At 40.4% G+C, this 22,115-nt stretch overlaps 1 protein-coding gene across 4 annotated transcripts in view; it reads right to left on the bottom strand.

The window, feature by feature from the left end:
• The window catches only part of MCTP2 (multiple C2 and transmembrane domain containing 2), a 187,308-nt gene that overhangs the window by 106,681 nt on the left and 58,512 nt on the right, over positions 1 to 22,115 (bottom strand). For 3 of the 4 annotated variants that reach the window (XM_077762357.1, XM_077762358.1, XM_077762359.1), the window contains exons 9-11: positions 21,718 to 21,848; positions 11,172 to 11,358; positions 8,489 to 8,582 (exon numbers count right to left, since the gene is read on the bottom strand). In XM_077762357.1, the coding sequence (XP_077618483.1) occupies positions 8,489 to 8,582; positions 11,172 to 11,358; positions 21,718 to 21,848 (412 nt within the window). The remainder of the gene's footprint in view (positions 1 to 8,488; positions 8,583 to 11,171; positions 11,359 to 21,717; positions 21,849 to 22,115) is intronic. The other variant, XM_077762360.1, reaches the window with a different exon arrangement.

Below are 22,115 nucleotides of genomic sequence, written 5' to 3'. Positions count from 1 at the left end.
CTCCATTTGCCTAACGTCTCCCCATTTCCACTGCGGCACCCTGAAAATCCTCCAGGCACGTGATTTCCTCCAGGTTGGGGAAAAACACTGGAGGCTCTGGAACATGCTGTTCCTTTGTTTGAAAATGATTTTCTTTTACCTCCGCCGCGCTAACTTGTCTCTGACATCTCGGCTAAAGCATCACTTCCTGTAGGAGCATCAGGCGGGTATGCCTGATGCTGGCATCTGATGAACCCTGGCACCCTGCTCTTGACCTTAAGAGTACAATTGTCATTACAACTGACCCTTGAAGAACACACGTTTGAATTGTGCAGGTCCATGTACAGGTGGATTTTTTTAAATAAACACTACAGTATACTATGAATGCTCTCTTCCAGGATTTTAGTGACATTTTCTCTCTATTGTAAAAATACAGAATATAATACATATAACATACACATATGTGTTGCTCAACTATTTGTGTTATCAGTAAGGCTTCAAGTCAACAGTAGGCTATGAGTAGTTAAAAGTTACATGCCAGGACACTTGCGTGGCTCAGTCCGTTAAGCATCTGGCTTCAGCTCAGGTCATGATCTCACGGCTTGGGAGTTCAAACCCCACATCCCACATTGGGCTCTCTGCTGTCAGCACAGAGCCTGCTTCAGATCCTGTCTCTCTCTCTCTCTCTCTCTGCCCCTCCCTGGCTCATGGTCTCGGTCTCAAAAAAATAAACAGACATTTAAAAAATTAAGTTATATGCCAATTTTTGCCAATTTTGACTGCATGGAATATCAATGCTCCTATCCCCCCTCCCCCCGCAAACTGCCCAAGTATCAACTGTAGATGCTACTGGCTTAATTAGTTACTTCACGTGAGGGGAAGGGTCAACGCCTAGTCCCTATGACATCACCAGAGCCTTCCACAGCCTCTCACCTAGAGCAGATATATTTGCCGAATTAATTCATTTGTTCTAAGAACCCAACTAATAAGATCGAAGCGATTCCTTTGGTAATTCACAGACCAAAAGTGAACTATGTTCATTCACTCTCAAGGTACTAGGAAGTTAAAAACTGAAAAACCGCTATTATATATACTCCCAAACTTTGCACCCACAAGAGCCCATGTTCTTTGGCAGACTATTAAAGCAGATGGAGAGCCAAAGACAGATTTATATAGTTTTGATGGGTTTTTAAAAAGTTGGTCTTGATTTGAGTTCAGCTATCCAAGAGGTTCACAAGGAAATTAAAAGCATTCAATCACTATTGTTGAGGCTTCTAGAAATTGCAATTACAGTCATCCCTTTGAAAATAGGGCATCTTCGAGAGGAGGGGTATTGCTATGGATACAACTTCAAACAGACAATAAAAACAAACCAGAAAATGGGCAGGTGATTTAAAAGTCCCAGTGAACAGTAACTGTACTATTTTCCTCTGATACAAGTAGTCATGTTTTTGGGGGAAAAAAAAAAGAAAAACAATCAAAAAACTTAAGTTGATGTTATAATTTATAGAAACTACTCAAAAGTCATTACTACAGCATAGGGCTGGAATATTTCGACTTTATAATGTGGGATCTAAATTAAGTGTTTTGATCAGAAAAGTACAGTTTTTCAGAATAGTACTTTTGTATGTAACAAAAAAACTGATGGGCCCACAGAAGTATTTTATATTGATAAAACTATTATTCAGATGATCAAAATGTGAAAGCAAGCACTAAACTGGTTTAAGGATGAGAATTTTCCTATCATGAAGCACATTTTTTTCTTTACTTTTACCAGGCAGTAGAAATAGAACAAAAAGGAAAAGCATTTTAGACTGGTAACCAGATTTCTAAAAGTGGTTGAAAAGCCAAGTGCAGGTAGAAATACTGGTATTTTCAACATTCTTTAATAAAAAAATGATAAACAAAATAGTAAGACAATAATCTTTGGAAATCCCCACATCAACCATAATCTAATCGAAAAATGTAAAAATAAAAAGGAAATAGTATTTATTAAATATGCAATATGTGTCAGACATGTTCATGTAGGTTTGAATTAACCCTTCATTTAAAATATCTGCAGCGATGGGGCGCCTGGGTGGCTTAGTCGGTTAAGCGTCCGACTTTCGCTTAGGTCATGATCTCGCGGTTCGTGGGTTTGAGCCCCGCGTCGGGCTCTGTGCTGACTGCCAGCTCGGAGCCTGGTTTCAGTCTGTGACTCCCTCTCTCTCTGACCCTCCCCTGCTCACGCTGTCTCTCTCTCTCTCCTAGAAATAAATAAAAATTAAAAAAATTAAAAAAAAAATATCTGCAGCGAAGTAGAGGTTTCCAATGGACCCAAGGCCAGTATATGGTAGAACAAACATTTAAAATAGTTCTCTATTTCTATATATGTTCTACATTGTAATAGATAAGAATTAAAATGAAAGCAGCTACCATAAAAAGAAAGGGTAAAAAAATGGGGACTGATTTCCATCTTTGAGGAATAAGTCATTGACTTGATTGACTTAAAGCATGAGTCACAATCTCTTAAGGCTCAAGCACTGAATGAATGGAGAATTCTACCAGTCAGGGGAGATGAACCCCGTGTGTGGAGCAGACCAAGAGCTCCTCCTAATGGCACTGGGAACTGGAAATGCCACCCAGATTTTTGAGCAAGGTCCTCATTCACTTCCATGATACATGCTGCCCCCTACAGGCAACTCTGAGAAAAGCTGAGCCATCAGGTTCCTTAAGGGTGTGTCTGATGCACAGGAGGTAATCAAAGAATATTTCTTGAAGATCAATCACTAGATCTACCACCAAGCTGACTTACTTGAGACAAGTTTAAAAGCAATTGGGAAGCTATATTGGGTTCCCTGGAATGAAGTTGGGGGTTCTGGAATTAAATGTATCTTTGTTCTCCTGGATCAGGCACTATTAGGGCTCCTATCATGCTTATTTATCAAATGAGGCTACTTCACAATAACCTATATTTGTTTTTGCCTGAAAACAGGGTCTTTTCTACTCTTCTGATAGACAGTTTGACATGAAGTTCATTTGACAGTTGTCTTATTGCTACAGGAAACAGAGAAAAGTTCCAAGTGACAACCTTACTGCCAAGAAGTCACAAAGATCCAGATATATTTGAAAACTTTTTGCCTTCGATGGGTGGGTTTTGTATGTCAAAATGCGCCAAAGAAGTTGCGAGGATGAAAGAAAAATCCCTGAAGAACAAGTAACTCTATCTAGAGTGGGAGTAAAGAGGGGTGCCTGGGTGGCTCAGTCGGTTAAGCGTCCGACTTCAGCTCAGGTCATGGTCTCACGGTTCATGGGTTCGAGCCCCGCCTTGGGCTCTGTGCTTGACAGCTCAGAGCCTGGAGCCTGTCTTCAGGTTCCGTATCTCCCTCTCTCTTTGAACCTCCCCTGCTCATGTTGTCTCTCAAAAATAAAATTAAAAAAAAAAAACAACAACAAGATTAGAGTGGGAGCAAAGATGATATTTCCTTTTTTTCCCCTTTGTTGTTGCTGGATACTTTCCCAGGTTCTCATCATGGCAGCCAGATTATAACAATGATAGGAACATGAAAAGTTAAGATAGGATTGTGAGACAAAAAGGAGAAATATTGAGATATATTACGTTACATTGTTACATGAGTTATATTACATTACATTGTTACATGATTCATCCTCATTCTACACTGAGGTGGGCTTGCCATGCTTCTCTGTTTGCTCTTTCGCTACTGTTGGCTTGGTGAGGTAAAGAAAACTTTCCTCCATTTCTATAACCTCCGTTTTATGCCCAGAATTCTTAATGGGTAGGGGCACCTTGGTAGTGGTAAACAGGATAGAAGAATAGAGCAGAGGAAGACCAAACAATAACCAGTGTTACCACTACAAGATTCCCTAGGGGAAAGGATGTCAAGATCTAAGAATTATTTTAAAGAATAAAGAGAAGGCTTAATTAACAGGAAGGAAGAAGTGTGAAACCTACATCTTCATTCGGAGAATATGAAGGGAGAGTCACTGACTAGGTGTTGAATTTGGCAGGTACCTTACGCAAATGGTAGCCATAATGGCTTCAATACTGAAACACTGAAGCAACCCCTCTATGTTAAAATCCAGCAGGTTCCCCACGATAGTCTATCAATTATAATAAGGCACTCATAACAATTCTCCCTATAGGTGCTGAACACAGAGTAAATAATTTCCTATGTTTCACTGGTTGGTCTCTCAATAGGTAAGGTAAGCATGGCCATATGTACCAAAATACAAATCCGACCAGAAAAGATTTCAGTTCATTAACAATCTTTTTATTTATCTGTCACCTACATTATTATCTTTCATGAAATAAACTCTGTTGTTGTTTTTTTTTTCCCAGCAGGACTAATCCATGAGTCTGATGGAGCCCTGGGCAAAGTGGAGGAAACAGCACCATTCTCTGTGAGGGCGTTACCGTAGAGGGAACCTGTTGCAAACATCATTTCTCAGCTCTGTCCTGAACAAAATCGTTCCTCTCTCTCACTTAATCATTAGAACGGGGGTTACTTTCTTCTCAAAACAGCTGAGTTTTAAGACTGGCGGCAGCTGGGTGGAGTGTACGAGTCTCATTAAGCATTACAAACAGCTAGGCTCACCTTGAGTCTCAAAGTACGATTTATCATCTGTTTCGTGAATCAAGGCTATGGTCTGCTTTACTATAGAAGTAATAGCATCAGAATGGACAACCTATTACTTAAACATCTTGGGTTACGTTGGACCCAAGGGATGTGTGAGAGAAACTCTTTAATGAAAATAGCTGACAGGCTCTTCTATTAGAATGACTGCTTATGGGTATCCACGGCTAATATTGGCGGTAGAGAACATTAAAAAGTCTTTCACCAATTTTAGAGGGATCGACTGCAAGAGAAGATAGATTACTTCAGATTCTTTAAGAGTTTTCTCGCCTATTACAAACAAGTGTCAGATATAAAAAAAAAAAAACAGTGCCAGGCTATATATAAGTTCAAATATATGAGCACTGAATTGGTTCAATCACACAGTAGAATGGCATATTTATAAAAGAATGAACTAAGTCAAAAATAATAAATATTGTTTCTATACATTAGAGCACTGAAGCCTTTATCTTTGGTAAATATCTTACTATTGGTAATATATATAAATTTATATCATTAATATCTTCTAATACATTTGGAAAGGTACACTATATTTTCTTTATATAAAAAGCACATTTCTATTTTTCATTAGGAAAGAAATTCACGTTAGTGAATATGTTTGTGTATATATAATAGACACACATATGTATAGATGTAGACATATATATCAAGTATATATATTATGCATATCATATATACATATACTATTCCAATGTTCTAAAATATTAGCAAAATAATAGGGATTCAATTTCTCCCAAGTTTAATTTCTTCTCATGACTATATAATTATACAAGGCTATATTTTTTTCATGATTATATAATCATAATAGCAATAACCACTAAGAGAGAGTATCGTACTTTGATCACAGTGGCAATGAGTGGTGGATATTTTCTTTTTCTAATTGCTCCTTGTTAAGACAGAGATCACTTCTAAATGGGTAAACCATGGACAGGAAGGCTTACCAAGTGCATTCATCGCCCTTTGAGGACATGAGGTTCCCTGTACTCTGCAAACTCTTAACGGTAACCTCCATACACAATACGGCCAAGATCTCTCACTGAACATTTGCTTTATCAGATTCCCTGGAATCTTCGATGGAACAAACTTAAAGCATCAGTTATTGTGGTTACTCGGTATTGTTTTTAAGAAACAACGAACTATCCGGGCGCCTGGGTGGCTTAGTCGGTTAAGCATCCAACTTTTGCTTAGGTCATGATCTCACGGTTCGTGGGTTCGAACCCCGCGTCGGGCTCTGTGCTGACTGCCAGCTCAGAGCCTGGAGCCTGTTTCAGTCTGTGACTCCCTCTCTCTCTGAACCTCCCCTGCTCACGCTGTCTCTCTCTCTCTCTCCTAGAAATAAATAAAAGACATTTATTTCTCCTAGAAATAAATAAAAAACATTAAAAAAAAAAAGAAACAACGAACTATCAAAAAGTAGAAAACAAAAGTAGGAAGGTTAGTAAATTCCCTTTTGTACTCTGACTAAAATGATGACCATTCTCTGAGAACGCCCCTAGTTATTCAGAGTAAATCTATTTCCTTTGTATTTGCAGGGGGGAATACTTTTTTCCCTGAGCCATTGCAATAGAATGCTCTTGTATAAAGTACTGGAGACTGGAAAAGGCTGGGTTTGGGGTACAAACAGTTAATTTCTGAAATGTTTCTGGTACTGACAATCTTGAGTCTACATACCTCTTGTGATTTACCATCCACCTGCATTTTTCACTGCATAGCAAGTGCGTTGGTAACAATACTAATAGCGATAACAATACCCACTATATGGTACAAAAGCCAACCTCTTGGAGGTATTAATTACATTCCTATTGCTACTTCCCTGCAGTCTGAATCCATCTCTTTTTTTCCCGTGTAGAAAATCTGCTTTACAACTCTCTGCATTAGGTCCACTGTGTTGCCCTAATGTGATATCCTGGATGAGAAGAGACTAGAAGATTCACACAAGGAGCCTGCCAGCCAACAGGGAACACAGACTGTGAAATCTGGTTCTAAAAATAAAGATCAATATGGTCTAAAGACATGTTTAGCTAATTACAAGGAACTCTGCTTCAATTCTGAAGAGCAATAATTTTCCCATAAATAATACAGAGATGGTAAAACATCAGGGCATTTAGTCAAACCACACAGCACGGCTGGATTTGTAACCATTGCTTTTTGTGACTGGAATCCTCTGGTACTCGCCTTCATCCACTCCAAAACTATCTATGAGAATCCTGAATATGAAGAAAATGACAAAATGTCCCCCTAAATTATTCTTCTGAAAGGAGAGTTTTTCTTTGATTTCTGGCTTTACAAATATTCTCCCCATTTTTTTCCCCCAGGCTCCTCTCCTATTCACTTTAATAGCCAAAATACTGTTTGGAAAAGTGACATTGACTTGAAACACCTCCATAAATATGGGTTTGGGGGGCTGTCGAGAGGGTATCTGTCAGGAAGGGTGAAATACAGTAGGTTTGAAAAATGTGTTTCCACATACAGAAGTGGTTATAAACAAGACTTTAAAAAAAAGGAACAATTTTTTTAAAAGAAAAACTTTTAATGTATCGCAGTTACTTCCGACAGATCCCAAAACATACAACGATAGAGAGAATTTCTGAAAATACTGCTCTAAGGCATGCATGAGTTCTTGTGTTTGAGATGTTTCCCAAAACATCAACCATCAAAGATTCAAAAAGTACTATGTCGAAATGTTCACACTGAAGTAAAAATAATTGGCTTCGGAAAATGAGTAGATAACTTTAAATGTGCTGTAGTGATCGTTAAACTCTTAATGCCAAAAGCATATGTGAAATGGGTGAATGAAGTGTTTTCATAAACTATAAAAATTTAAAAAAAAAAAAAAAAAAGGAGAGTTTGGGGCGCCTGGGTGGCTCAGTCCGTTAAGCGTCCGACTTCCGCTCAGGTCATGATCTTGCAGTTCATGAGTTCAAGCCCTGAGTCCGGCTCTGTGCTGAGAGCTCCGAGCCTGGAGCCTGCTTCGGATTCTGTGTCTCTCTTGCTCTCTCTGCCCTTCCCCACTCAGTAACTTTGGTTACTGTTTCCAAGAAGCGCCACCTAGATGCGCGTCCGTGTTTAACTTTACCAACTACCACATCTTCTTACACTGTCAAGGATGAAATGCTTCCAGCACAGGGCACTGCCAAGGAGTGAAGGCAGGACTTTGGGTCTGTCATCTGAGGTACTCTAGTCACATTTTCTCAGAAATTTACCAAAGAACGAAGTAATGGCACTAGTCATCCACAAAAATATTTGAAAGCCAAACAGACCGGTACGTTACCTGACCATAAGAAAATTATTTGAAAAAAGTGATTTTGTGAAAAATGTTCATTTAGTGGGGGAAAAAACTGCTTGGATGCATCTTTTTTTTCTTCTTCTATTACTCTATGTGGGTTTTTTGTTTGTTTGCTTTCAAATTGTGTATTTAAGTTCCAGTTAGGGAACGTAGAGTGTTACGCTGATTTCAGGAGTAGAACCCGGTGATCCCTTACATACATACATCCCTCACATACAACACCCAGTGCTCGTCACAAGTGCCCTCTTTAATATCTGAAAAAGCATAATGTGTGTATATGCTTTCACTTATGAAGATGTTCTTTTATTTATATTTTTAGTTTTTAAGTTTATTTATTTATGAGAGCTAGAGATAGCATGAGTTGGAGGGGGCAGAGAGAGGAAAACATACATCTGAAGCAGGCTCCAGGATCTGAGCTGTCAGCACAGAGCCTCACACAGGGCCTGAACTTACAAACTATGAGATCATGACCTGAGTGGAAGCCAGATGCTTAACTGACTGAGTCACCCAGGTGCCCATGAAGACATTTTGCTTTGCCATCAGATTACTTCAAAACAGGAAATAAATAAAAATGAAAATGAATTCATACCTGAGAAATCTGCTGCTAAAAGATCTACTGCCTTTAAGACCTTCACTTGTAAAATGCCGATGTCCTTCATATCTTTCAGTGAATTCTGTAAGCCCTGAGGGGGAAAAACGCATGAGATGACGCATGAGAATAGCTTTCTAGTATACTATTTAATGCCATAAAGTCTTACAGAAGAACATTCTGGATTGATCATCACCTTTCTCATGCAAAGAAAGCTTAGTACAGTTTCAAAGTGTATCATGTCAATGGGACAGTTAGGCATTCTTGGCAACTGATTAGAAGGGACTTTAGAATAAACTAATTACAACACACACACACACACACACACACAATCTACTTTTAACATGGCCCCCACTGATGGCAAAGGTATCCTGAAATGTGGTGCGTCTCTTTTTTTTCATTTTTCATTCGCTGCTTCTCCTTCCTTCTCTTGACTGAAAGCTTTAAATCACTCAAAGAGGTAACGTTATTTGTTAGAACAAACTTTATGGATACCAGGGGACTCAACTTGGACCCTTTGCGGATACTTATTAGCAATGGAAAGAGAGTAGAGATGGAAACAGAGTGCATTTTCTGGCCCACGTTTTAGCCACCTCATTAAATTAAAGACTGAACATGTAGTATCACACTGTATTCACATTTGTTTTATTTTTTAGTTTGCATGAGCCAATGCTTGAATATTGCTTAATTCTGACAATTAGCTGGATAATTCTTAAGCATGTGTAGCAGTATTTCCATATCTCTATACAGTGCATCCTTCAGAAATGGTGCATGTACCTTAAAAAAAAAATTGGGGCACCTGGGTGGCTCAGTCAGTTAAGCGTCCGACTTTGGCTGAGGTCATGATCTCACGGTTCGTGGGTTCGAGCCCCGTGTCGGGCTCTGTGCTGACTGCCAGATCAGAGCCTGGAGACTCTTTCAGATTCTGTGTCTCCCTCTCTCTCTGATCCTCCCCTGCTCAGTCTGTTGGTCTGTCTGTCTGTCTTTCAGAAATAAATAAAACATTAAAAAAAAAAGTAATGGTGTATGAAAGAGATAAGCGATAAAGTATCTCTGTGTTCCTCCTGATCACAGCTGCTGAAAAAGATGCTGCTTTCAAACTTTTGGATATGATATTTCCACTATCTCTGTATCATTTGCTAAAAACTTGTGATAAGAAGGCCTTGGGGATTTATGCGGGGATAGTAAAGTCCTTGTTATTTAGACATTTCAGGATAGAATAACAATAACTTGATAACAGTTCAGGTTTGCCTAACTTCCTATACATCATTTCTACACACTTTTGAAAGTTGTTTCTGCTGTGTATTTTCAACCTAAAGAAAAAAACACAAAACAAAACAAAACAAAACCTCTGTTTTTAAGCTAGATTAAAACATTTTAATCTAAAGGAAAACATTTGAAAGAAATACTTTTCCAGTTTAAATGTGAAAATGACTTCAATATGATCTAGTTCTCACAAGCTAAAAAACAAGAGGTCTGGAACTTCTATTATTGACTTGGTCTTCTTTTCTCTAACACGCTGGCCACCTCGCTAGCTGAAAACACAAAACACACACTTGATATTTCTATTTTGATTAGCCTCCTGAAACCTATTTTCCGTTAGTACTCCTCAAATCCTGAGGCATAATTCAAAGCAGTCATGCTGATCTTACTTAACATCACTTTATAAATATATGACCCTCCTCGTGAATTTGGTAAATTTTGCAATTGATCCATGGGAAAGTTTGGGGGAAAAGTTTAAGTTTTATCATCATATTTTCATGCTTGACTGAAGTCATCAGAGAGAATATTAATAGTGGGTTTTGTGGACGTTTCTTTAGAAACCTAGCACACAGTCTGTGTTGACAATAAGTTGCGCCATTAGCTTTTGTATTCCCGAAGATAAAGAATTATTCAATTAATCAATACACCTCATGGTGAGGGATCTAGGAGGCCCTAAAGTTTACGCTGAGAATAATATTCCCATTAAATAGGGATTCGTCTTTGCTTCATTTTCCAGCTGCACTTCTAAAACATGCCTTTTGTGTGTGATCGTAAGATAAACGTATTGATTTACAAAGAAGATGGGATAAAAACAGAATGCAAATAAAGACACCTAGAAAGCCCAAAAAATAAATGAAGAGCACGAAGCCATTTGATTCAAAACTGCTGAGTGGACTTTCAAGCTCATTGCAACTACTTGGGCAAAAATCACGAACCGCCGTGATTATCCAGGGTAGTACAGAACAGCGTTCTATGTCTGTCCGGGGTTTTGCTTTGCTTTATAAGACATAAGCACTTTCTCACTTGGTTCTAAGAGCTTCTGGAAAAGTGGCTGTAACACTGCCAACTTTATGGCTTTTTTTTTTAACGAGGTATTTCTGTGAACTTCTATTAAAGTTCATTTTTGTATATGCAGACATGCTAAACAAGTTCGCCTCCTTGTGGATTTCAATGTTCTCCAAAGAGCTTCTGAAAGCGAAAAATTCAAACTACCAGTTTTGGATTTTAAAACAGTGGCCCCTAATCGATGTTGACCTTCTCACTAATGCATTAACCTCTAGATCTGATGCCTTGTTTTATGAGACATGCCATTAAACTTTGGACAAAGACCTCTTGTCATGCATCTGTTTTTTAATTCATAACTTTGTTTCAACTCAAAAGCGGAGGTGGTGGGGAGGCAGAGTAGCAAGAAGGCACTCACATATCGCTGGGCAATCTGCTTTCTTTCGCTGGGGTCTGCCAAGGGGCACACGCACAGATCAGAGACAGAGACTCCAGTACAGGGAGTGAGTGTGATCAACATCAAGAGGGTCCCCAGGCAGCTCTCCAAGGGCAGCTCCAAGCAGTTGGCTTGCTTGAGCGGCAGTGCTGCGATGTCCACTTTACACCTGGAAAGTTGTAAGAATCAGAGAAAGAAAAGGGATTAACTCCAGGCAGCTCCTGAACCTCCAAAGCACCTGATTTTTATTGCATCATCCCCCAAACCTCGCTCCCTCTCAGAATGGGTTTCTTGAGCAGCGAAGGTCACAGGGGCTCCCCTTGGCTCGTAATTCTCACCCCCAGCCTAACACACTCTACGACTAAGGACAGGAAGAGGTAACGAAACCAAAGAGAAGGCGGCACCGAGGGGATGACAAGTGAAAACTGGCAGATCTTTGCTACTCGAGGTCTGCAGGAAGACAATGAGCCCAAGAAGTAGGGAGAAGAAAGTTCCAAGTTCAAGCATTATGGGTGAGGGCTCTACATGCCTTCTCTGTATTGTGTCTTCTGCCGGCCAAGAAGGTAAATGATCCCAGTTGGACAAAGGGAGAAAAGAGCAGAGACATGCAAGTGGCAGAGGGTTCACTGGAGAAACTATTTTCTTCCAGATTCAGGCCAACTGGTGAGTTTTTATTTAAAGCAACGTGTTAAGGTGTTTTCCTAATAGGCACGGTTCCACAGGGCTTCCCCAGGTGGACTGCTCTTGGACAAATGGAGCATGAAATGCTGTTGATTGATCTCATTTCAACAACACTGCCAGGAAAAGGCTTCACCCATCTGCTATAAATTGCATGTTTTCCATCTCTTAACAGCCAATGTTCTGGCGATGTTGAAAACCTCAAACACACTTATATACAGAAACAAACACCAAAAAAGAGGGCTGAGGTGCTAAGCCATTTATTTGCTTTCACGCTGAAAACTCTGGGTTTGGCTGGACCGCACTGGCTTCATTTAAGCACAAGTGGATGGAAGAGGGAGGGTCGAGTTGAGGGAGAAAGGTCGTTCCCACTTGTAATAGGTGTGTGTGTGTGCGTGCCGGTGTGTGTTAATCCTCATTTTCCCTCCATAGTTATTGAGTGAGATGAACATTCAAGACTTTATAAAGAAATATCTACCTCTTCCAATGTAGGACAAGGATGAATTCTTACCCTCAACCTTGAATGGACTTTGCATGTTTGCAGATGAATAGAAACAGGTAAACTTACCCAACATGTAAACAATGACAATTTTGAGCCACATGATATATAATGAGTTCCAGTTTAATAAGTCAGAAACCTCGCAATCCCTTCCCAATTAAAGAGAAAAATATCAATAATATTAAAACTCTATACCAGTTTTTACTACAAAATAAAATATATATGGTAATACTGATAGGTACCTACAAAATTAAATAGGCGTGGGTAATTTATTTCCTGCCTCCCCAAAATGATGCTAGTTTTGAGAAGGGGTGGCAATTAGAGCTTTGGCATGTGAATTTATCAAATATCTCTACCAGAGACACATTATAGAAAAATGTCTTTTTAAATAATCCTCTCTGCTTTGAACCAAAACTTTTTTCCGCAGCAATAAAGAAACTTTTAAAGTTTGCTACCATGAAGATGGGAGTTACTAAATATTTTTATTTCACAAGCAAGTATGTAAGTAGAGAATTCATTTGGCTTGGAAAGAAAGAAATGTCAAGTGGTGTAACGAAGCCTTTTCTACGAAACTGTCCACAAATTCTTAACCAATATAGCAGTTGTACATCTGCTTAGGAGTACTTTGCAAAGCATTATTTTCCATTTTTTTTTTTTCACTTTCATTAAAAAAACTCTTTCCTGTGAAAAGAGAAATGATTCAAATTTGGAAGAGAATTTTTTTCTGGTGGTCACTTTCATTAGTCCAAATTAGCAATGATGTATTTAAAGCCCATTCACCTTAATATCGTTACTGATGACAATCTATTTTCATTTACCTTTATAATAGTGGTGGCTTTATTTTTTTGAACAACTAGAAGTTCCTTGGACGCAAGAGGCAAATTAGGGGTCAAAAATGATGCATCATTAGGCAAAAATAAAATTTTTCTTAGATAATTCCAACTGAACCTTATGTTAATTCTGAAAAGTCATCTACAAAGATTGTGAGGAATGTTAGCATGTTTGCAGTAACTCTGCAAACTTCTTACACGGCACAACTCATTGGAATAGAGCAGTTTACTATTTTAAACAACCGTTGAATCACGTACCAGACAAAATGCAAAGTAAACACGGGGCTCCTTCTGAGAAATTACACATCCCCACAAACGTTTTAGTCATTTCTGTCCCCTGTGTAACTTTTGCATGTACGCCATTTCGAAAGATTCTTTGGATGATGAAGAAACAGCACATGCATGTAAACATGGATGAAGACATGCATAAAATGGCCCCACCTATTTCACATAAAAGAGATTGGAGATTCCTGCACACACTTAATGGATTCTACATGCTTAGTACACTAATGAGTGGAATTAGCCAAATACTTACTTTACTTCCATAGTGACTTGAAAGAACAAATTAAATTGATAGACTGCCTTCATATCAATCATAATTAAACACTGATCCTTTGGCACATGGGTTATGATCCAGGCTCTTAGGGTCCCTGCCCCATTATGCGAATTGATATCTTAAGAATTCAGAATTAATTTACATCTACCCTCTCTCTAGTGTGAACAACTAGCTCCCCTCTAAAGACGGCTTTTCATTTTTTTAATTTTTTTAAAGTAGGCTCCACACCCAATATGGGGCTTGACCTCAAACCCTGAGATCAAGGGTCGTGTGCTCTACGCACTGAGCTCCCCAGGCTGCCCCACCTAAAGAGGACTTTCTATAAACTTTCTGCAACTGAATTGCCCTCTTCCTCCCTTCTACCCACCCGGCTTCCACGTTTATTTCCACATTCTGGAAGAAGCGAGGCAAGCTGGGCCTAAGAACAAATGAATTGCATACAAGAACCTCTCCTCTGTTTTACTCTATTCCAACCTTAGCCCACACTGTTCCAGCCAATCCTTGTGTCTGAAGGTAGAATCAGAAGCTCTGGACACTAGCCAGAGGCTGGAAGAATGATTTCTATTAACACCAAGCTAGGAAGGAGGCACTGTATTATCAGCAAAAGCAGGAGAGAAAGAAAAAAACTATAAAGAGGATTTGTCTCATGCAAACTGGTGCAGCCGCTGTGGAAAAGAGTGTGGGTGTTACAAATAGAACTACCTTATGATCCAGCAATCAGACTACTGCAGATTTTTTTCCAAAGAAAACAAGAAAACTAATGCAAAAGGATGCATGCACCCCTATGTTTATAGCAGCATTATTTACAATAGGCCAAGATATGGAAACAACACAAGTGTCCATCAAATGGTGAGTAAAGATGATGTGAAATATACATATATGTACATATATGTACATGTTATATGTGTGTGTGTGTCAGCCATAAGGAGGAATGAAATCATGCCATTGCGATACCATGAATGGATCTACAGGGTATAATGCTAAGCGAAATAAGTCAGAGAAAGACAAATACCATGAGATTTCACTCATATGTGGAATTTAAGAAACACAAAATAAACTAGCAAAGGGAAAGCAAGAGAGACAAATCAATAAACACCCTTAATAACATACTTTAAACTGATGGTTACCAGAGGGGAGGTGGGTGGGGGGAGATGGGTGAAATAGGTGATACGAATTAAGGAGGCTCTTGTCCTGATGGACACTGGGTGATGTATGGAAGTGCTGAATTACTGTATTGTACACCTGAAATTACTATAACACTGTAAACTAACTGGAATTAAAATAAAACTTCAAAACAATAAGCAAACAATAAAAAGGATTGGCCTTTCAGAATTTCAGATATTATCACAATGCTCTTTGAACCTCCTGAAGAAAGGGAAGTATTGTGTGAACAAAATCTGGGTTTTTTTGTAGGGTTGTGTGAACAAAATGTTTTGTTTTGTTTTAGGCTCAAGTAAAGATAAAGTACTCTGAAGTCTACAATCTTTAAGATAGAAAAAAATCTGGAATACATTCATTGAAGACATTTTTGACATAAAAAAAATCTTGTAAGGAGAATTTAGGTGTGGCTTCCATTTTCTAAAGGGTATCCAATTCTTACCTGAGAAAATTCTACAATGTTCACTTGGTCTTAATTCTCTCTCAGTGCTACTGAAGCTTTCCAGAATCTGGTATTCTTTCCTAAGGTTTTCTTTATCTGTTTAGTTACCTGTTACAGGTGAGGTGTGTCTGGAGCCAGGAATGCGAGGAAATAGATTCATCCCAGCTTCCTGGGCAAATTAAAACACCATCCACTCCCCTCTTCTTTCTCATTCTTATAAACACTGCAGACTCACTGTCTAATTCCAGAATTTTACAAGGAGTGTTATGTATTTGTTTCCCTTCCATTTTGTAGCCTCTAAATTTCTTCCCAAACTACACAAATGGCAACATTTTAGGAGCATTTATGAAAGCTCAGCTTACAAGTACATATGCAAATTTTCTTTGAAAAATAAACTCCATTTTCAGATAGAGAGTCTAAATGGCTCTCGTAGAATGCATTGCTCAATATCACACCAACTAATAAGTAATACGTAATAGGCACCTAAACTATTTTTTCCATGAAGGGCCAAAAAGTAAATATTTGAAAGTTTATGGGCCATGTGGTCCCTGCTGAAACTACTCAACTCCGCTATAGCATGAAAGCAGTAATAGACAATGTAAACAAATGAACAAGTCTGGTAGCTAATAAAACTTTATTCAAAACCAGATAGAGATCTGGGTTTGGCCCATGGGTGCTAGTTTGCTGACCACTGATCTAGAGAAATGCTAATAATTTGGCTTGTGGTGAATTACACCACTGTCAGGATTTTAAAATTTTACAAGGCTGGCTGCTGACAATATAGACATACTGACAAAGGCATCAGGGAAACTGAACTAAAAAAAATTTGTAAAGCATAACGTTTAACTCACCATCACCCAAGAAACTGTGGCCAAAAGTATCCAATGATGTCCTTGTTAATAAAAACTAACAAAGTAAAGCTTATAAAATTGCTCTTCTATCTGCTGGGAACGTTGTGGAAAACACAACGCTCAGAACATCTAAGTGACTAATGAGTGCTGGCAAATCTCTGTCCCTGTGGCATCATGTGTGACTTCACACACAAGGGAAGTGACTGTGTTTGGACAATCATTCGAAAGGTGCTACACACCAGCCCTCAGGTCACCAGGAAATTCTCACTCCAAAATCAGATCTTAAAATATTTGGTCAAGAAGATCCCCATTACTGTAACAGCCTTTACATTATGGAAACAAAAGAGCAGTGCCTCCCCCCACTGCCCCCCATGCATTTGTGTCCAGAGAGGAGCCGCCATTGTTCTTTTGTGGGAGATGAAATCAGGTGGTGCTCTGACTTCACCCCTGCTCTGCTCTCTGGTCTCATCTCGGGACACCACCCACCCTTATTCCTTTCAAGTTTCTCAGAATACCTTTTCTCTACTCTCTTGACCTTTGCCCATGTCATTCCATCTTCCTGGAAAGTTCTGCCTCCAATCTCCTGGTCCGGCTAACCTTCCCATCTTTAGAGGCTACAACTTAGGCCTCTGTTCTTCCAGGAAGCTGCTCCCTTCCACCCCCAAGCCGCTGCCTGATTACGTGCAGCCACCCCAGAACCTTATGGCGTCTGAGGACAGCATCCATCAATGCATCATTTTCCACTGAATCCTCAGCACTTTGCAGGCCACCCGGTGCATGACATGCTCTGTATTTGTTGACTAGAGTGGAACAAACAAACAAACGAAGGCCAGTAGCACAAAGAAGCTCAAAGTCAAAAAATCCAAATGACAAAGACAGTGTTTTCTGTTGTCCTTGTAAAGAAATACCGGGCATTGTTTAATCCCTCCTCTACATGAGAAAGGGACAGAAATAAATGTATTTACTAAGTGCTTCTCAGATTGAAAAGTCCATGTTTCTTCTCACCTGAAGGAAACGAAGACTCAATTACTATTTTTTTTCCTCTCTGCGACAGGCATACGTAGTAAAGCCATCCTCTAGCCCACAGGCCTAGAATGTGCTGATTTAGCATTGTTTCTGACCTCCTTTTCTTGTCTTTCTCCATTAATCCCACAGCATTTTAGTGTTTTAATTCAACACATAATTTTGCCATATCAGTCAGCCAGACCTGTTCAAGTTTCACTTGCCATGATAGCTTTTAACCTCTTATTCATTACCATAATTCCGTGTTTTATATTACAGACTGGTCAGCTTTTAACTTAAATGCAAGGGGCAGAAAAGAGTGCCGGAGTTTTAAAAGCTGTAAATCTCAGAGGCTGAGGAAGGGGGTGAACAGGAAGAAAACGGTGAATGTGTCAAGCCGGGCTGTAAAAGCAGATCAACGACACGCGGTGCAATTTGTCCAGAGAAATATCCCAGCCCGGGTTCTCGGCGGCATCAGCGTTACTAACGACCCGCTAGAATGTCAGCCGCCACTTTCCAGGGCACCCTGCGGGGCTGATGGGTGGCTCCAAGGAAGCCCAGTTCAAATGCACTTGAACATTCTCATTCTTAACTTTTCAAAACTGAATGAAGCCTAGAATATTCTATGATGAGTTAATCTCTACTGTCACCTTGAAATGTAAAATGCGCTTTAAGAAAACAAAGCAATTACCTTGAAAGGGTCCTGGTTTACAACGATAATCCATATGTATACTCTTGCCATTTGGGCTAAAAGTTGGAGCGGGTTCAACCAAGCTTTGTTTCTTACTCCCCTGAAAAGTTCACTGTCTCTGGACCATTGATGGACTTTAAAATCAGAGACTGTTGTTTTGTTTTGTTTTGTTTGTGGGGTTGTGTGTGTGTGTTTCATTTTGTTTGTGCTTGTGAACAAACAGTAGAGTTAGTAGGTACCATAGTCCAGAGGGCATTGGAACCATTCAAGCACCTTTATCTCACCAGCCTTGAACCCCTCCTTGGGCTAACTTCGGGCTCAGTGGAAGACTAAAGGGGAAGCCGCCTAGAAGGGGATTGCAGAAAGTTCTCTGCTTCAGAGAGCCTGAAGAGGCTAGCCATCAGGTGTCTGAACCACCACCAAGTTACCAACCTACCAATGCCAATGCCAAAGTCACAGCTCAATCCTTTGGCCAACAGATGTCCTTTACACCATGTCCTTGAAGATACCCTCCGTAAACTTCTACAAAATGTTTCAAAAATTGCCTATGCATATACATATGTGACTTTTACTATCCGTATTTCTTTTTCTTAAATTGCATAATTTTCATTGCAAAGGGTGTGGGGATCTATAGTCGCCATACAGAAAAATCTCAAAATTAATCTCAAAAAGAATTTCCTCAGAGAGGCCACGGAGGGCTTTCTGGTACTCGCAGCAAGGAGTGATCCAAAAACGAAAATAAGAGACAGGTCTTAAGAGACATTCATGACTCATTCGCACTGTCAAAGAGTTTCTTCATGCAAAAGGGTATTTCCCCACCCCCGGGAGATGAAATAATTGAGCCTTCAAATGACAACAACAAAGAAAATGAAATGAGAAGGAAATAAGTGTGAAATTTAAAGTAAGGAGGACCGGTACGTAACAGGTCCGTGATGTGCCCATGCTGGTCCCGCGTCCTCTCTAACTCTGAGTAGCAGGAGGTATTTTACGGAAGGTCTGTCACCCCAATGGGGCGTTGGCTTCAGGGTAATGCTTTGTAGTCAGCTCCCAAGATATACTTTGGCTATCGTTTGTACCTCAGGAGAGGGCAAAGGAAAAGGATACCAAAAAAACAAGCCTCTAAAATCTGTGAAGAGGAAGGGCGCCGCAAGCCTCAGGACAAGTACATGGCTAAGTTACAAACAGGAAATCGCTAAAATAAACGAATAGTCCAATGACAAAACATGGAATGAAAGGGATGTTTTGAGTGATCTTTTGTGGCCGCGAAGAAACTTAACACTCATTTGGAAAAGCACTTCCTGTTGTGTGGAGGAACCACGACAGCACAGTGTGAAATGAGGGGGCGTAATTCCTCGCACCTCCTAAAATAACACGTGTGCCCTTCATTCCTGGAAGCCCAAATTCCCACTGCTCAGGTGGCGCTTTGGGACCCAGAATTCTCTGCGTCTGTGCACTGATGTCACTAACCCTTGCTCCGTGGACAAGCACAAAGTTTTTGATGCTCTGACTGTGAGTGTTGGGAAGGCACTGGTAATGTCACAGTGGTGACAAGTGTCAGAAGTAGCGGGAAATGTCAGAAGTGCCTCAGTTACCCTGTGTAGGTGCAGGAGGGAGAGACAAGACCAGGCTCGAGTCATCTGATGGGCAATATCTGGAAAATGACCAGGGGGAGCCCTCCTGCAAGAGCTGGAGGGTGACAGGACCTCGTTTGCTATCTGAAAGCACCAACCTGAACCATGAGGTTGTCAATACAGCAATGGCTGCCAGCTGTGGGATCAGCACAGTGTCGGGGACAAGCGGGCCACATAAAAGACTGTGGGCAGTGCCACACGGGGGCTAAAAGAGCTGAGGTCTCAGCTGGTGACACACTGTTTCCCTAGGGCGTGTCTGGATATGTGTGATACAATGTGGGTGTGCCCTGTGTGTGTGTCTTCCACACAACGACTGGGGAAAGAGACGGGTATCCAGAATCAGGTGGCTGAGAGCCGGATTTCCTAAACCTTCTGTGACATGCCCGTGGGACACGGCGTCTCCGCTGAAGAACACCAGAGGAATGTTCTATGAGTACCAAACCCCCCACCCGTCTATCTCAGGAGAGCTGCTGAAGAGGGATGGGGTGATGACAGAAAGAGGGTCGAACACTCCGTGTGTCAGACACTGTGCTCAGTATTCTACACAGAAGAAGCAGTGGACGAGGTACTGGGTAAGCTGGATCTGGTCCCATTTCTGCCTCTAAGTTCCCTGCTGACAGAAAGACAGTCACTTCCCTGGGCCTCTGCCCTTCCTTGTCAGTGACACAAAGGGGTTATATTAGAGGAGTCAACTTCAGTGTTTAGATTTCAGCGAGAAGACTTCCCCTGCATTAGAACCCCGAGACGACAGGCAACAGCTGAGCTGCTCTGGCTTCACCCTAGACATTTTAGCAGACTCTCCATTCTCCAAGGGGTAAGCCCAAGGCATCTCTCTGAACCCAAGTTTCCAGAATCCTCGGTTTGGAAAAGATGACAAACAGCTGTTGAGAGCCCTTTAAACATTGATAGTACAGGTTTGAGACTGTGTGTACAAAGTGTACGTATATGTGATGAACAGAAGGCAGTGGTTCGGTGGAAAGAAATTGGTCTTCGAAAGCATGGAATCTTAGCCCTGGCTCCACCCCCACTCTGAAGTCCATGATCACATCATTTGCAAATTTCTTGTATTCTCTTCCATCATCTACAAAAGGGGAATAATGCTGTCAAATTGTAGGGCTATTTGAAAGATCAGAGATGATGTCTACTTCCACCATGATCTCCGTCATGCTTACTATGGGTCAGCCATGGTGCAGGTACGGTCTCATTTAATGGCATTACTACAGTCCTGTAAGAAAGCTGTAATATTCACACCATTGCCCACTGTGTAAGGGTAAGTCCCTTGCGTGAGATGGAAGGGTGCAAAGTAAAAAAAAAAAAAAAAAAAAAAAAAAAAANGAAAAAAAAAAAAAAAAAAAAAAAAAAAAAAGAAGAAGAAAACAGACCTCGCCTCAACAGGTTTCATTATGGTTTGCCACACAGCTCATCAAACACATTGAAAACTTTCCCATCAAGACACCTACACTCATATTCTTACTAAATTATATGGTAGTTTACTAAGTAGCAAAACCAAAATTACAGGGTATGCTGGAAATGCACGCAAGTTGATTGCTGAACATCCCAGGGGCCACATGTGCTGATGACCCTCCACAGTGAAAAATCTGCATCTAACTGTTCACTCCCCGCCGAAACTCAACTACTACATAGTACCCTGTTGACCAGAAGCCTTACCTTACCAATAGGGTAAACAATTAACACATATTTTGTATGTTATCTGGGTTATAGACCATATTCCCACAATAACTAGAGAAAAGGAAAACGTTTTTTTCCTTTTTTTAACCTTCTTAAGGAAGAGACAATACATGTATTGCACTGTATTTACTGAAAAACCAATGCATATAAGTGGACCCATGCAGTTCAACGCATGTTGCATCAAGGGCTGTGTGGATAAACATTTCACAGACAGTCTGTGATATCACAGTCACAGTATCTTTTTTTTTTTTTTTAGAGAAAGTCCAACACATAGGATTTTTTTCTGTTTTCATCAATATTAAATGACATTTATCAATTAAAAAAAAAACAAAATAATGTTTGCCCCAGGTTCAAGTCCAGCTGACATATGGCTCCTCGGGTAGGGATATATAAGGTCTTTACTCTAAGCCCACACAGATATAGACATTGCCCCTGAGCAGCTCCACGCAGATGCGAGCTGCACACGCGTCTCCCACGAGTTAGAAAGCAGAGCAGACTCACGTGCCCAAGCGTTCCTCGTGCTTTCTGCTGTCCTTTCCCCACACTTCAATGTCCAAAATGCCCATCCTGTCAGAGAAGTAGTGAAAGTCAAACTGTTCCCGCCACTGCGGATTTGCACTCTTACACAGTGTCTAGAAAACATGCGGTTATGATATTTACTTTCTCAAAATGCCATTCATCGCTAAAGCAGCTACATACATTCATGTCATTGCTACACTCCAGGAGATCATGACGATGTGCCTCCCCCTCGGAAAGGTCAACTTTCCATTTGGGAACGAAAGGGACTTTGAGGTTTCGGGAACTGGCAAAACATCGCTACCCTCTTAGCTCACCCCCAGATTCAGTCATTTCTCCAGCAAGTTAAAAAGAATAAACCCACAAAAAATTACCCCACCAGG

The sequence above is a fragment of the Crocuta crocuta genome, unplaced genomic scaffold, assembly GCF_008692635.1.
Source record: "Crocuta crocuta isolate KB4526 unplaced genomic scaffold, BGI_CrCroc_1.0 scaffold93, whole genome shotgun sequence".
Classification (NCBI taxonomy): Eukaryota; Metazoa; Chordata; class Mammalia; order Carnivora; family Hyaenidae; genus Crocuta; species Crocuta crocuta.
Note: the sequence above shows the minus strand (reverse complement) of the source record. Positions and strands in the feature narration are given on the sequence as shown.